At 41.3% G+C, this 13,798-nt stretch overlaps 1 protein-coding gene across 1 annotated transcript; it reads left to right on the top strand.

The window, feature by feature from the left end:
- Nucleotides 1-10,978: 10,978 nt before the first annotated feature.
- Nucleotides 10,979-12,794, top strand: galr1a (galanin receptor 1a). The gene is made up of 3 exons (XM_041955852.1): nt 10,979-11,632; nt 11,966-12,031; nt 12,441-12,794. Exons 1-3 carry the CDS (start codon nt 10,979-10,981, stop codon nt 12,792-12,794), a joined length of 1,074 nt encoding a protein of 357 aa, XP_041811786.1.
- The last annotated feature ends 1,004 nt before the right edge of the window (nt 12,795-13,798 follow it).

Raw genomic sequence — 13,798 nt, 5'->3', positions numbered from 1 at the left:
TGGAAGTCTGCAATATGAATATGATTATTTGCTTGGTATAATTGCTGGGAAGTTACAGGTTAAATTAAATTTCATTATCTAATATTACTCACATTTAGCTTCAATAACATTACTCATGTATTTTTATTTTGGTGAATCATTTGAACTGGATCTAACACAAACATGAACATTATTCATCTTCTGTCAACCGCATGTGCCTCAAATACAGCTCATTCAGCAAGACTTCAAGGAAATTCAAATGCTTGTAAAAGCAGAGCGCCTCGAGGCCTTTGTTTGAACTCATCCGCTGAGGAATCCTGAATATGAGAGTGGGGGAAACTTTCATGTATACACAAGCTGCCCATAATGTTGAAGTCTATGGAGCCAACATGGCTGCCCAGTTTCCTGTGTACACAATGGGGAGTGAAATGGGGATAGACTCAGAGGGAGACATGTTTGTGCACAGAGCTCCGTCTGTTTGTCCCGCAGGGCCGAGCCTCAGCGCAGCACCCACGGGCCTCACAGAGGTAGGGTACAGGAATGCAGATGGTGGGCTGACCACACTGCTTGTGCCCTCGTGTCCAGAAGAGTCTTGGATTTGTTCCTGAGGCTGGAAGGTCGAGGCCGAGCGCAGGGGAAACAATGGCGGCCATGCAGCAGAGCTGTGGGACACAAACACGGGAGATATCCTTGAACCCCGGCAGGAATGTTGATCTAGACCAAGACGCCCACCCAGAGAGGCAGCTGAATATCTATCTGCTGCTGGAGAGAGAGAGGAAGAAAGCCTCCCTCTGTTCCATCACATGTGCAGAAAATTAGAATGCTGGTTTTACAGTAATTAGATGGTTAAAGCACATTTTATGACTTCTGCAACTTCTGTGAGTGAGTGCAAATGCAGCCATCAGCCTGAGGGGATCAGAATTAGTCCGATACGTCACAGCTATAACTATAGCTATAACGAGCTGAAGGTCACTTGATTTAAAAATAGTCCAACAAGAGCCTAGATTTTTTTGCTTTTTATATAATCATTACTTTTTAAGACCAGTGTAGAGAAAATCTACCATTCAGTTCAAGTAAACGCTAATGTGTTATTGTCATCTGCATCAGTGGGATCCATACAAAGAAATTCCTGTATCAAGGCACCCCCAAGCGCTCGGCATGTCGCCATGACAGCGCCATCTTGACTCCTATCCCTCCCGTCACATCAGATAACTACTAAATCCAGAAGTCTGGTCCACTGGTGCCCTTCCTCCTTGAAATGTAATAACGATTGATTTTGAACTTTTCATCTAGTGCCATCATCACATAAAAATGCTATTTTTTCCAGTTACTTTTGTTTATGGTGAAATACCTGCAAAACTTATGACACTCCTGTCAACCTTTGTGTATAATGCCAATGTGAGAATGCATGCTAACATGCTAACCTAAGATGCCAAACATCATCATGTTAGCACTGATGTTGCGAGCACATTAGCATGCTAACATCAGCATTTAGCTCTGGTTTAATATTATATATTTTAATTTTGCTGTTTTTTTATATTGTCAGTCTGTTTCTCCATATTGTTTTACTGCTACTTAGATTGTAGTCTTTGTACGACACCTGTTGCATGTCTGTTTTTCTTGCGGTTGCTGACTTTTAACAGTTTATACTCCTTAAGATTCATGTTTTTATTTCCCAAACTTATAAGGTTATCAATTGATGTTATTGACAAAAGTTTATGGTGTGTTGCTTACCAAAATAGAAAGTAGCTGTTTGGCTTGTTAGTTTGATGTTTTGAGCAGCATGCTAGTTGGCCTAACATGTCGTTAACTAGCATGTTGTTGGTGAATGTGTGTTGATATTAAAGTGTTAGACAGACGTGTATGCTTTGTTGAAGATGATTATTTGGTTTATATGGTGGCTCAGGCAACATGCTGGTTAACTCAACATGTTGTTTGCATACTCGTTAGCGTAACATGCTAGTTAGCGCAACAAGATTGCTGTTTGGCCTATTTGTAGTTTGCATGCTAGTTAGCTTAACATGTTGTCAGCATTCTAGTTTGTTTAGCATGCTTGTTATCTTAACATGAGTGCTGTTTGGCCTAAGTGGTTGAGGTAGCATGCTAGTTACCTTAACATGTTGTTAGCATTTAAAAAAAAATATTATTATAATTATCATTATTTTTATTATTTGTTAGTGCAACATGTTGTTAGCTGGTTATGTTGTAGACAGGGACATGCTTTGTTGCTTGCTAAGATGAGGCAGCTGATCGTTGCTGTTTGGTGGGTTGAGCAGCATGCTGCCGGTGATAGCAACATGCTCATTAGCCTAGCAACTGAGCACGCTGTGGTAGCTGAAACTGTCCAGTGGGGCCAGCCACTGTAGGCTAGCCTAAGTACATGATGAGGATAGAAGCACTTTACTTGGCTAAGTGTGAGATTTTAAGGCACATTTAATTTGCAATGATAACCTCAAAGTAGCTTTAAAATGGGAAAAATTATCATCTTCTATATTGTCTGACAGAATCACTTACATAATATGCCCATTCTCATATCAGCTTGTTCTGGTTCTTAATTTATCTGTTCATTATCAATCCACCCACACATCCATCTGTGCATCCACATCCATTTAGATTAGTGCAGTTGTGCTCAAAGATGAGTGGCCATCAAACGCAGTGAGACAGTTTGTCAAAGGGTTGAAATATGTCAAACTTGTCCTTCAGTCGGAATAAATCAGTCTGACCCTGAAAACTGCTTTTACATAAAAACAGCAGAGTTTCCTTTCATTGACAGGTGTCCTGTCTCATGAAAACAGTGTTACATAAGTTGTTCTACTCAGTTCAAGGGTATTTCTCTCCAATCCAGCAGGGATGACACTGACTCAAGGGAAAATAAGAATACTTGATTCCATCGTGTTCGCTAATTGGCTTTTAGAGTGAAAAGCCTTTGTGTTGTTCTGTCTTTGTCACCCTGGATGACCTCTTCATGTCGCATCCAGTCCCTGTAGCCTATAGATGACAACATAGCTGTGACGCCCAGCGGCTGATGTCACCATCCAGCGGTCGCTGGAAACGTCTCTGCACTTCCTCCACATCTAATTGTGTCTGATCTCACGTTTTGTATCGGGTAAGCACGATAAATAAAGAACCAGTGCCTTTAAAGCTGATGTGCCCTTCAAAAACTTGATGTGCTGCTGATTTCCTGAGGCGTTTTGTGTGTTCTTTCTCCTCAGAAAATTCCCATTGTTTGAACTAATAGGATCAACTGTAAGACGTGAATGGTTTCTTTTCCCACAGCGTGTCCTCACAGCGCTGCTTTTGGCTGGTAAACAACTCAATGCAAATGGCTCGGTGGTCGAAAGCCAACGATTCCATCAACATTTGGCAGGAGTCGAAGGGCTCCAGCATAATGCTATCATTTGTTCAGCATCTCAACAATATCATGCGCTCTTGTTTCGAACGGAGGGATATTTTTGAGGCGCTGCTGCTGTAAATAAAGGATTGTTGCGAGAGAGAAATGGCTTTTTCAGATTTTAGATGTCAGAAAAGAAGAGAAGTCAAACTTACACACTCTTTTATTCATTGTTTCATGTCATGTCCACTCTTTGAGGTTCACTACACCATCAGACATGTTGAATAAAAGCATGAAACTTGCACTTTGGCATCAATCTGAAAATGATCACAACTTTCTCTAAAACATAATATATAATTTTGACATTGATGGCCATAATATATATATAAATATTAGTCACTTAATGCTTGTTCGTGACGTCTTTAAATGTGAATTCGACGAATCAAGTGTTTAATTTCTTCACAGAAATCCATCTCTATTGTTTTCCTTTGCTCGTTCTTCTTCCTCACACCTGTGAAATAATGTGCAAATGAGGTTTTGTCACAGCCTCCTTTGATTATCACAGAACATGCGGCACTGGCAGGCATTAATGTCGTCCACAGTGCTTCATATTAATTGGATTCACTGATGTGTGCATCCTGTTCTGCACCTGCACCCCACAGAAAGTCGCTGGACCGGAGGGACGTTCGCTGAATCTCGTCCGTATCAGAGCTTCTTGTCATTCTTCGTGCGAGCGAAGGCATGGCTGGGGTGTTTCGGCCTCCAGTCCAGGAGAGAACGACTGAAACATGCTGGAAGGCAACCAAGGTCACTGAATACAAGAAGATGCTTCACAGAGGTGGAATAACTGCAATGAATTCAGCTATGAAAAGTGTCGGGCAGCTTTGTGTTGCAGCTCTTCGCTGCAGAATCAGCACCTGTTTCAGTGATGTGTTGCTGAAAAGCTTTGGTCAAGTGCAGCCTTATTGTTGCTGTGATAATACAACTTGGCAATATCTTCAACTTTGAAGCCAAAAACCGTCTCTCAGTGCAGGCGATGATTTTCCTGGCCCGTGTGAGGTGTAGCTGGAAGTTCCGGGCCAGCTCCCTGTTGTATTAGTTCGTTCGAACACGACAAACATCTGCAGCATCCTGCCGTTTGCAGCGACCGTGTCAAGTTTTCTGAGGAGGGGAAAATGTATTCAGATGTATGCAAAAAAAATTATTGAAAGAAATATCTTTCATAAAAATAAACCCATGTGTATCTCCTTCCCCTCTTACGTTTTTTTGCCCTTTAAACTACGTCACCTTGCTCTGAGTGTCAAAATTGCCTTCAATACTGGGGCATCTCATCAAAATCAGAATCAGATTATTGATCCCTGGTGGGAAACTGGGTCAGCTGCAGTTGCTTCAATTGTAGAACAACTCAATGAAAAAGGAAATAAGACACATCTCAGATGATACTTAAAAATATGTAAAAAACTATGTACCATACACTGTACAAGAATATAAATCAACCATAAATAATAAACAATATGAAATAAGTAAATGTAAATATGTAAACTGTGTGTGTTATGCTACAATAAATAGCAACCATCTATATAGAAATATTTCTGTTGTTCAACATTCTACATTAATTATCAAGAGTAACAGAATATTATATGGCAATAATAACAATAATGACATACACATAAACACATACAGAGGCTAAAGGGTACCGTGTGCGTCTGTATGAGACACTGAAGGCTGTGATTGGGAATGAGACCAGGCTCTATAATCAATAAACTGTCATGTCACGATATCTGTCTGGTATTTAGTGCTCATTCCTGTCTCTCTCTCTCTGCCTACAGGTACATGAGTAGGGGCGGGGCTGATCTCCTCAGGAGTGAAACTGATTGCACACACCTGACACTAATCAGCCCATCAGCGCTGGTTACTTAAGCTGGGACCAAGCACCCCTTCACTGCCAGAATATTCCCTTATGTCGCCATGCATTGTGTCGCTCCTGAGGAGAATCTAGCCACGCTTCCTGTTCATTGTAGTTACGAGAATTTACCTGAGTTACTCTCCTGAGTTTCTGTATTGTTCTTTTGTTGCTACTTTGTTAGTACTTTTCCCTGTTTTGGATGTTTTGCGTTTTGTAACTCTTTTTTAGTTGTTACTTTGATTATTGATATCTTTTTCCCGTTTTGGTGTCCTCAGTTGTACTTTGTCATTGTTAAATAAATACTTCTGGTTTCCTCTCTTCATCTGGGTTCTGGTTCTCATTGCCTGAGCCATAGCATAAACTCTGACTTATAATTCATCTAAGAACTGTTTCTTCACCAGGACTTTAAATCCCTTTCCAATCTGCTTCTGCTACAGAGATGCTGGAATACTGAGTCATATAAAAATGTATTTTTAGCAAAGAAGGCGTTAGTGTGCACATCCAACTCCAGCTGGTTACAGGAGTAACAAAAGAAAAAGCAGCGTATCACATAAGTCCTGCAGTTAAATGTTTTGGGGACAATTGGTGTGATTTTGTATCAGATAATCTCACACTGGATCTCCAAACTGTAGGTGAAGCAGTCGTACATCCTGCTTATGGGTTGACACATCGATAAAATATAAGCCTTTGAAATGTATCTTTGACATCTTGTTAAACAATTATTTTTAAAGCTAAAACAGCTGATTGACTGAGACTTCCACCAGGACTGCTGATGAAATCCACCAAACATGTAATTTTCTTCTGTGTTAAACAGCTCTGTGTGTCATGCATCTATTCGCTGTACCTCCAGGCACACCTGTGAACATGCTGTTTCCTTCACAGCTGAGTATTTTTATATTTTCTGCTGAGGATGTGTCGCCTCAGATGCATGTTGGAATAATAATAGCATGTTCCCAACGCAAAGTCATATTTCAGTTGCTTCCTGCTGCATGTTGCACGTGCAGGACGTGGAAGCGGGTGTGTGTGTCAGTCTGGATTTGCTTCAGTGGTCGAGGCCAGTAGCTGTGCTCGGGTTGTGTGTGTGTGTGTGTGTGTGTGTGTGACTGTGTGTGTGACTGTGTTGCTGACACTGAACAGACGTTCAGCACATTTATCTGAGCAAATAAACGTTTAAAAAGAAACTGCCTCTGGCTCCGGCCAGGCCTGTTTGCGTTTGCACTTGACACAGTATCACTTGTGGATGATAAATCACGTTGTGATGACACGAGTGTGGAGCTAAACCTCCCTCACGCCCCCTACTGCTGGTATGAGGAACGAACTGTGCCGTGCAGGAAATACACAGCAGGTGGACAAAATATCTGAAACACCTGATGATTTAGGGTTTTAAAGGCTTCAGAAGGCCTGCAGTAAACACTTGCTTTGTGCTGCTGAGGTGTTCATCATTTCTCTCCGTATCATTTGTGAAAGTCTACAGTCAAACCTTCCAAACCGCCTCATATCTAATCTTTCATCACTTGTTAAAGATCGTTAATCTCCCTCATCTTAGATATCCCATTAGTATGCACTCACCTTAACTAAGATGCCGTCAAGCTGGCTTCTTTGGTTGAAGATCTTAAAGATTGCTCTCCTGATGTCTTTTATGACTCTTATATTCATTTTATTAATTATATTTTGTTGCTTGATTGCAGGCTGTCTGACTTCAGACCTGTTTTTCTTATGTGCTCATTTTGTGGTTGTCTGATAATGCAAATTTATTGTTTTCAGGTCTCTCTTGAAAGAGAGCATAAAACCCTGATAGAAATAAAACAAGTGTGACAGAACAAACAATTAAAGATAATAAATAAATGATATGATTAATAAATAATGTACCAGAGGAGTTCACCAGCAGAAAATACTCATGTAAGAAGAGGGAAAACATGAAAAGAAAGCTTTATATAAAACAATATCCAATTTGTAAAAAAACCATAAAACAAGAAAGAATTAGATACATTCATGAGCTAATTATTGTGACATTATGAAAAAAAAATGACGATGACAATTTCTTTTTCAGATATTCAGAACTTTGACTATGTGGCAATCCTACTGGTTTTGCAGTGATGTGTGCTTTATCATACACCTATTCATTGCTGTACTACTACTACTACTACTACTAGTACTACTACTGTAATACTGCTCATTTTTCCATATTGTTCTTCTCTGACATAGCCCTTTGTATAAAATGTACATATATATATAGTCAGCCTTTATTTTGCGTATTTGCTCCGTAGTCCTCTATATGAAAAATAATGAGCCAGTTAGTGGAAAAAATGAGTTTTTGCTGGATAATATTTTGAAACTTCAATCTTGAGACACTGAAGATTGATGCCAGCTTGAACAGGAAGAGATTTTTAAATCACCCTCTGCATCTCCCACAGTCATAAACAAGCGTTATTATCTCGAGAATTACTGTTTGAACAGAAAAGGGAAATTAACCATAAATCATCCAAAAGGCAGTCTGTGGCTCGAAGCTATTTAGCAGGCAAGGTAAGTCCTTTTCAAATTATTGGGGCAAATGGATGTGTTGTTGCTGCGGTCTCCTTTCATGGCTCAGTGTCATGGTAACAACAGGTCTGCCTCCCGTCTGAGCTAAAGGGCCGACCACCTGAGAGGAAGAGCAGCGGGGTCCACAGCGGCTTATCTTCTTATGTCTCCAATAAGGTTGATGAAAAAAAGCGCAGAGGCTGGAGGGACACGATGCAGTGACACAGGGCTCGTGCTATGATATCATGATATCACTGTGCATTAAAGCTGAAGCACAAACTGAGAGAAAGACATCAAACATCACAGCTTCTTGACTCTGCCCTTTAAGACTCCATTAAGACCTCAAATGCTCCTCTGTGACTTCTCCTCTGCTTCACTTCTTACTCTGTCAGCTACAACAAAATGCAGCTGTCTGCTCCAGAGGGCTTCAAAAATCTTACGACAGTCCTTTGACCCTCGATTAGCACAAGGAGAACTCCAAAAAACACATTTAAGAGATAAAAAGCTTATTCTGAATTTGCTGCAGCAACATGTTTCAAGCAAGTTGGGACAGGAGCAACAAAAGACTGGGAAAGTTGTGGAACGCCCCAAAAACACCTGTTTGGAACAGGTAAACAGGTTGATTGGTAACAGGTGATAGTATCATTATTGGGTATGAAAGGAGCATCCTGGAAAGGCTCAGTAGCTCACAAGCAAGGATGGAGCGAGGTTCACCACTTTCTGTTCACAAAGTGGTGAACCTGGCTCATTGATTGTATAATACATGCACTCAGGAACACTTCCTAAAACTCTTAAACGCAGCGTCTCAACCCTTCTGGAATCAGGGTTGTAAACCAGTTAAACTTGCTAGTGGCTCCGTGAAGCTGAGCTCAGGCACAGAGGTGCTTTGAGCTAAATGCTAGCATCAGCATATCACAATGGCAATGCTAACATGCTGTTATTTAGCAGGTATAATGTTTACCATGTTCTCCTTCTTAGTGTAGCATGTTAGCATCCATGCTATTTGGCCTCTGGAATCCTCGTATTTATACTCCATCATCTTTAATGGTTTGTAGGATTTTATTTGTATTACCTACTTTTATCCTCCCAGCAGTGCTCTGTTTGTTCTGTCATCTCTTACATAACGTATTTGTTTACTGGACTGGAAAGGTTAATTAAAAACACTTTTAACAAAATGTTACTGTATATACACACAATGCACCAGAAAAAAACACTATTCCCCCTCTAAAGAGTACGTGAACAACTTCGATTTGATCAGTTGTTTTTTTTCTCGAGGAGCAGCTACAACTGACACCAAATAAGAATTTAGAGGCAAAAAACCCTGAAAGTGTTTAACTGATTATGAGTTCAACATGTGTAAGAGAAATAAATATTTCTGCTTAAAATATGGACACAGCCTCACTTTCCTGGACTTACTACATGTGAAACTGTTAACATTATCTAGATTATCCCACATTTGAATCCCCTTCTCAGACAGGTAAGATGATTAATTGTGTCCTCTGACAGACGTTTATTGGTATTAACAGAGTCGTCCAGGACACAATAAAGCCAAGGTAAAGCAGAGAATCATCTCTCTGTGGTTGTAAGTTTGGCAGCTCTGAGCACGGTGAGCAGACGAGCTGTCCGTGGTGCTGAAATGATTCATCACCACAGACGGCGCCAAGAATCTCACACGACCCTTTTACTCTATTTTTCTTAAAACAGGTATCACATAGATATAATTAGATGTTGTCTCGAGGCTTCGGTGTGTCTTTCGTCTCCACGGCAGAAAGAGGGATAACATCTCGGTCGATGGAGTAACGAGTCGCCATGGAAACTTCAGGCTGCCTCAGGACATTAACCCAGAAACCAATTACAAAACAATCGCCCGCTACCAAAAATATAATAGACCCATGATTTAAAAAAAAGTAATATAATGACTGCTATTAAGTTCCTGAAAGGCTACTCCATCATCTTCATCATCAAAACCATCATCGGTATCACCACCATCCTCATCGTCATGATCTGTAGGGTTTAAGCATTGAAAGAGCGAACCCTCTGTGCCGAATCCACCTGATTCACACCAGCAAATTAAAAGACGCACAAACAACAAAAGCTTTGAATGTGCACAATCGTCCGAGGACAAGCGGACCCCAAGATAACATCGGCCCCTGCTCTCAGGTTACATAGCATGTGCATCATCCCTGTCATCATTTCCAGATGGTTATCCCCCGAGCAGATCTCCCAGCACTGCTCCGCCTGAGACTCACATGCTTGCATAATGATCATACAGCTGTTTCCAGACCTGGTCAGAGCAGATCAATGGCACAGACAGAAGGCTGAGGGCGATCAATGGAAACGAGAGAAATGATCAACTATTTCCTAGTGGAGTCTCTACACTTTCGCTCACTGTATTTGGCTCTTTGAAAAAACAATTGAATAAAAAATGTTGCAGCAAACGGTGAAAAACTCAAAGGCAAATCCACTCGTTTAACTTATTTAGTTAAATATACATAGAAAAATGTAATTATTTCTTTTTTTTATTATAGTTTATGTGTACCTCTTTGTGTTTCCTTGTTACATTTGTGAATGAAAAACAACAGGAATATAAGACGACAAGAACCTCAGAAGTCTCAGAGCAGCAGAGTTCATTTTCATGCTGAGCAGCATCTGTATGAGAAGATGTGCAAATCCATTCATTATGTGATGGACTGAAGTGGCCTCAGTGGGTAAAGTAAAAAAGTAAAAGGCTTCATGTTTAATCTTAACAGGCAGGTTCATCATGCTGCAGAAACAGGGACGCATTGTGGAATACACTGAATTTATGTATTTACATATTTCCACTTTTCATATAGTGCATATCTGAATATATGATACAGTTTGTTTGGTAGCACATTCAGGAATAATGATAATAATAATAAAACTTGGTGGGAATATTCTCTTCTCTGTTGCAGCATGTGCTTATTTTTTCATACAGTGCGGATGCATGCTTCTTGTTCTTGTTAATAATTTAAGTGTATCAGAGGCTTTCTGTTGCTCCCCACTCTGCTGGCTGCGGGTTACTGGAAACACTGGAAAGGTATTGGTGGAATCGGCTGCGCGCAGCATGGTGACGTTGCCTCGGAAGGCAGGGAGCAGCCTGCAAATGCATGAGCTCCATCCTACCTTTACTCAAGAGAAAACCCATCCTCGACCCGAGCTCCATGTGGAGGATATGCATCTTTAATATCAACATGTAACTTTTCTCCAATAGCGAAAAAAAGATGGAGCTACAGGTGGAGAACCAAAGTCAGTCTTTCAACACCGACACCGTGAGGCTGCCAGCTAAACATATACTGGGGATGGGTGTAGATAACTTTATTTCTCTCCTGATATTTGGACTCATTTTCATCCTCGGTGTGCTTGGGAACACCATGGTGATCACAGTGTTGGCGCGCAGTAAACCGGGACAACCGAGGAGCACCACCAACATCTTCATCCTCAACCTGAGCGTGGCGGACCTGTCCTACCTCCTCTTCTGCGTCCCCTTCCAGTCCACCATCTACATGCTGCCCACATGGGTGCTGGGAGCTTTCATCTGCAAGTTCATTCACTACTTCTTCACCGTGTCCATGCTGGTCAGCATCTTCACTCTGTCGGCGATGTCCGTGGACCGCTACGTGGCCATCGTCCACGCCAGGAAATCCTCATCGATCCGGGTGTGGAGTCATGCCATGCTCGGAGTGGTGCTGATCTGGATCCTGTCTCTGGTCATGGCGGCTCCCGTGGCGCACTACCAGAGCATCGTGGAGCGGGAGGACAACAACACCTTCTGCTGGGAGGTCTGGCCGGACCAGCACAGGAAGGTCTACGTGATGTGTACCTTTGTTTTCGGATACCTCCTGCCTCTCATTTTGATATCTGTCTGCTATGCAAAGGTGGGTGCGCATGAATCAGAGTCAATGAATGCGCAAAATTTACGCACGGGTTGGAATAAATGCACAGCAGATTTACATGTCAGCAAATTTATACATGATGGAAAATGGTGGATTTGAACACGATACAGTGTAAAAATGTTGAGTTTTCAGCAACAGTATCTGTCCAATCTGCTGGCATTAGTCTGGAATGCATCCTTAATAAGCAAAAGTGTTGATGCTGCATTGATTAATACGTTACAGGAAAGAAAATGGAGAAAATGAAACGATGGAGAAACAAAAAAAGGTGCACATACTCAACAGCCTTTATCTTTTACCACATCTGTATATTTGCAGGTCTTAAACCATCTGCACAAAAAGCTGAAGAATGTCTCCAAAAAGTCCGAGCTCTCCAAAAAGAAGGTTGGTAGGAACTTATTTGTGTGTCTGTATTTGTCTGTGGTGCTCTAAAGGTGAGCGTGCACAATGATGAACTGATTAGTTTGATTAGTACTTAATTTTTACTACTATTTGACACCTAATTGAGAAAATAACTGAAAGATCAATTTATAATGAAAATAACACCAGTTGCAGGTATACATTCAGCTCTATATGACTGAGAATTTAAGTGAAAAGTGTGTGAAAAGTCCAGCTGGGAACACAATTCAGTTGGCACAAATGCAAAAAATCTGCATAAAACACCTGCTTGTTGTTATTTTGCTTCATCACATTATGCCATCATTAGTTGTGTTACTCTTCCTCCATAAACTGCCCAGTAACGGTTATATTTTATCACATGACAGTCACCATCTCCTCCGCCCTCCCTCCACAGACAGCCCAGACAGTCCTGGTGGTGGTGGTGGTCTTCTGTCTGTCTTGGCTGCCTCATCACATTGTCCACCTGTGGGTGGAGTTTGGCTCTTTCCCCCTGAACCAGGCCTCCTTCGTGTTCAGGATGGTGGCTCACTGCTTGGCCTACAGCAACTCCTCCGTCAACCCCATCATCTACGCTTTCCTGTCGGAGAACTTCAGGAGTTCCTACAAGCAGGTTTTCTGGTGCCGGTTGCCCAGCAAGTGTCCCGTGGCCGACACCCGGGACCCCCGCAGCCGAGTGGAGACGGCGCCGTCCACCAACGTCAGTGTGGCTTACAAAGGTCATGACTCTCAGATCAGTAAAATGCTTTGATCGTCTGTGTTCTTTGCAGAGTCTGATCAATGCTAGATCTTTAAGGCCAGTACATATATTGATATTTAAGAAATTACGATATCAGCCAATATTTGTTTTTTAAACTATCTGTAACAGAGCAGCTTGAACTTTTCAGAGCCCGACAGGCAGCAGTGGTAATTTTGTTCATCACTTATCCACACGAATTAGCATTTTATTAATAAACGCATAGATCAGTGTTTTGGGAAACACACTTCTTTGCTTTTTTTGCTGAGAATTAAATGATAAGAATATGATTAGATTTGATTGATATCACACTCATGTTTGTAAATATGAAGATACAACCAGCGGCTGGTTAGCTTAGCTTAGCACAAAGACTGGAAACAGGTGGAAAGAGTTAGCCTGGCTGTGTTTAAAGGTAAGAAAATCCACCTACTAGCGCTCAAAGTGTAACATGTTATATCTTTGTTTTTAAAGGACCAATGTTTGTGGATTTAGAGGCACCTAGTGGTGACTTTACAGATTGAAACCATCTGAACACCTCTTGCCTCACTCCTCAATTTCAAAAATGCAAAAGTCCCTCTCTAGAGTCAGTGTTTGGTTTGTCCATTCTGGGCTACCGTAGAAACATGGTGGTGCAACATGGCGACTCCGTGGAAGAGGACCTGCTCCCTCTGTAGATATAAAGAGCTCATTCTACACTAACGAAAACACAATGATCCTTATTTTCAGGTTATTATACACTAATGAAAACATAGGTCCTGCTAAATCCTACGCACTGGTCCTTTAATCCTCTTCAAAACAAAAACAAAACAAAGTTTAAAACTGTTCATTTGTGTTTTTTAAGCAGGGTTGTTTGCTAGGTTTTGTATTGGCTGAGACCAGCTGCCAGGCAGGAAGTTACTGCTCCTTACATAGACCACATACTGTGACATCAGGTCATCTGTCAGCCAAATCGGTGTATTTCCCAAAGCTGTTACTGTAAGACTTTCCAATTTGTGGCTTCAAATTAAAAATTCCTGCCC

The sequence above is a fragment of the Chelmon rostratus genome, chromosome 16 (genome assembly GCF_017976325.1).
Source record: "Chelmon rostratus isolate fCheRos1 chromosome 16, fCheRos1.pri, whole genome shotgun sequence".
Classification (NCBI taxonomy): domain Eukaryota; kingdom Metazoa; phylum Chordata; class Actinopteri; order Chaetodontiformes; family Chaetodontidae; genus Chelmon; species Chelmon rostratus.
Note: the sequence above shows the minus strand (reverse complement) of the source record. Positions and strands in the feature narration are given on the sequence as shown.

What these genes read in the sequence shown, in the direction of transcription:
- galr1a (XM_041955852.1), top strand. Translation starts at nt 10,979, where the DNA reads ATGGAGCTACAGGTGGAGAACCAAAGTCAGTCTTTCAACACCGACACC. An exon ending in TATCTGTCTGCTATGCAAAG is followed by an intron (nt 11,633 to 11,965) that starts GTGGGTGCGCAT and finishes GTATATTTGCAG; the next exon opens with GTCTTAAACCATCTGCACAA. An exon ending in CCGAGCTCTCCAAAAAGAAG is followed by an intron (nt 12,032 to 12,440) that starts GTTGGTAGGAAC and finishes CTCCCTCCACAG; the next exon opens with ACAGCCCAGACAGTCCTGGT.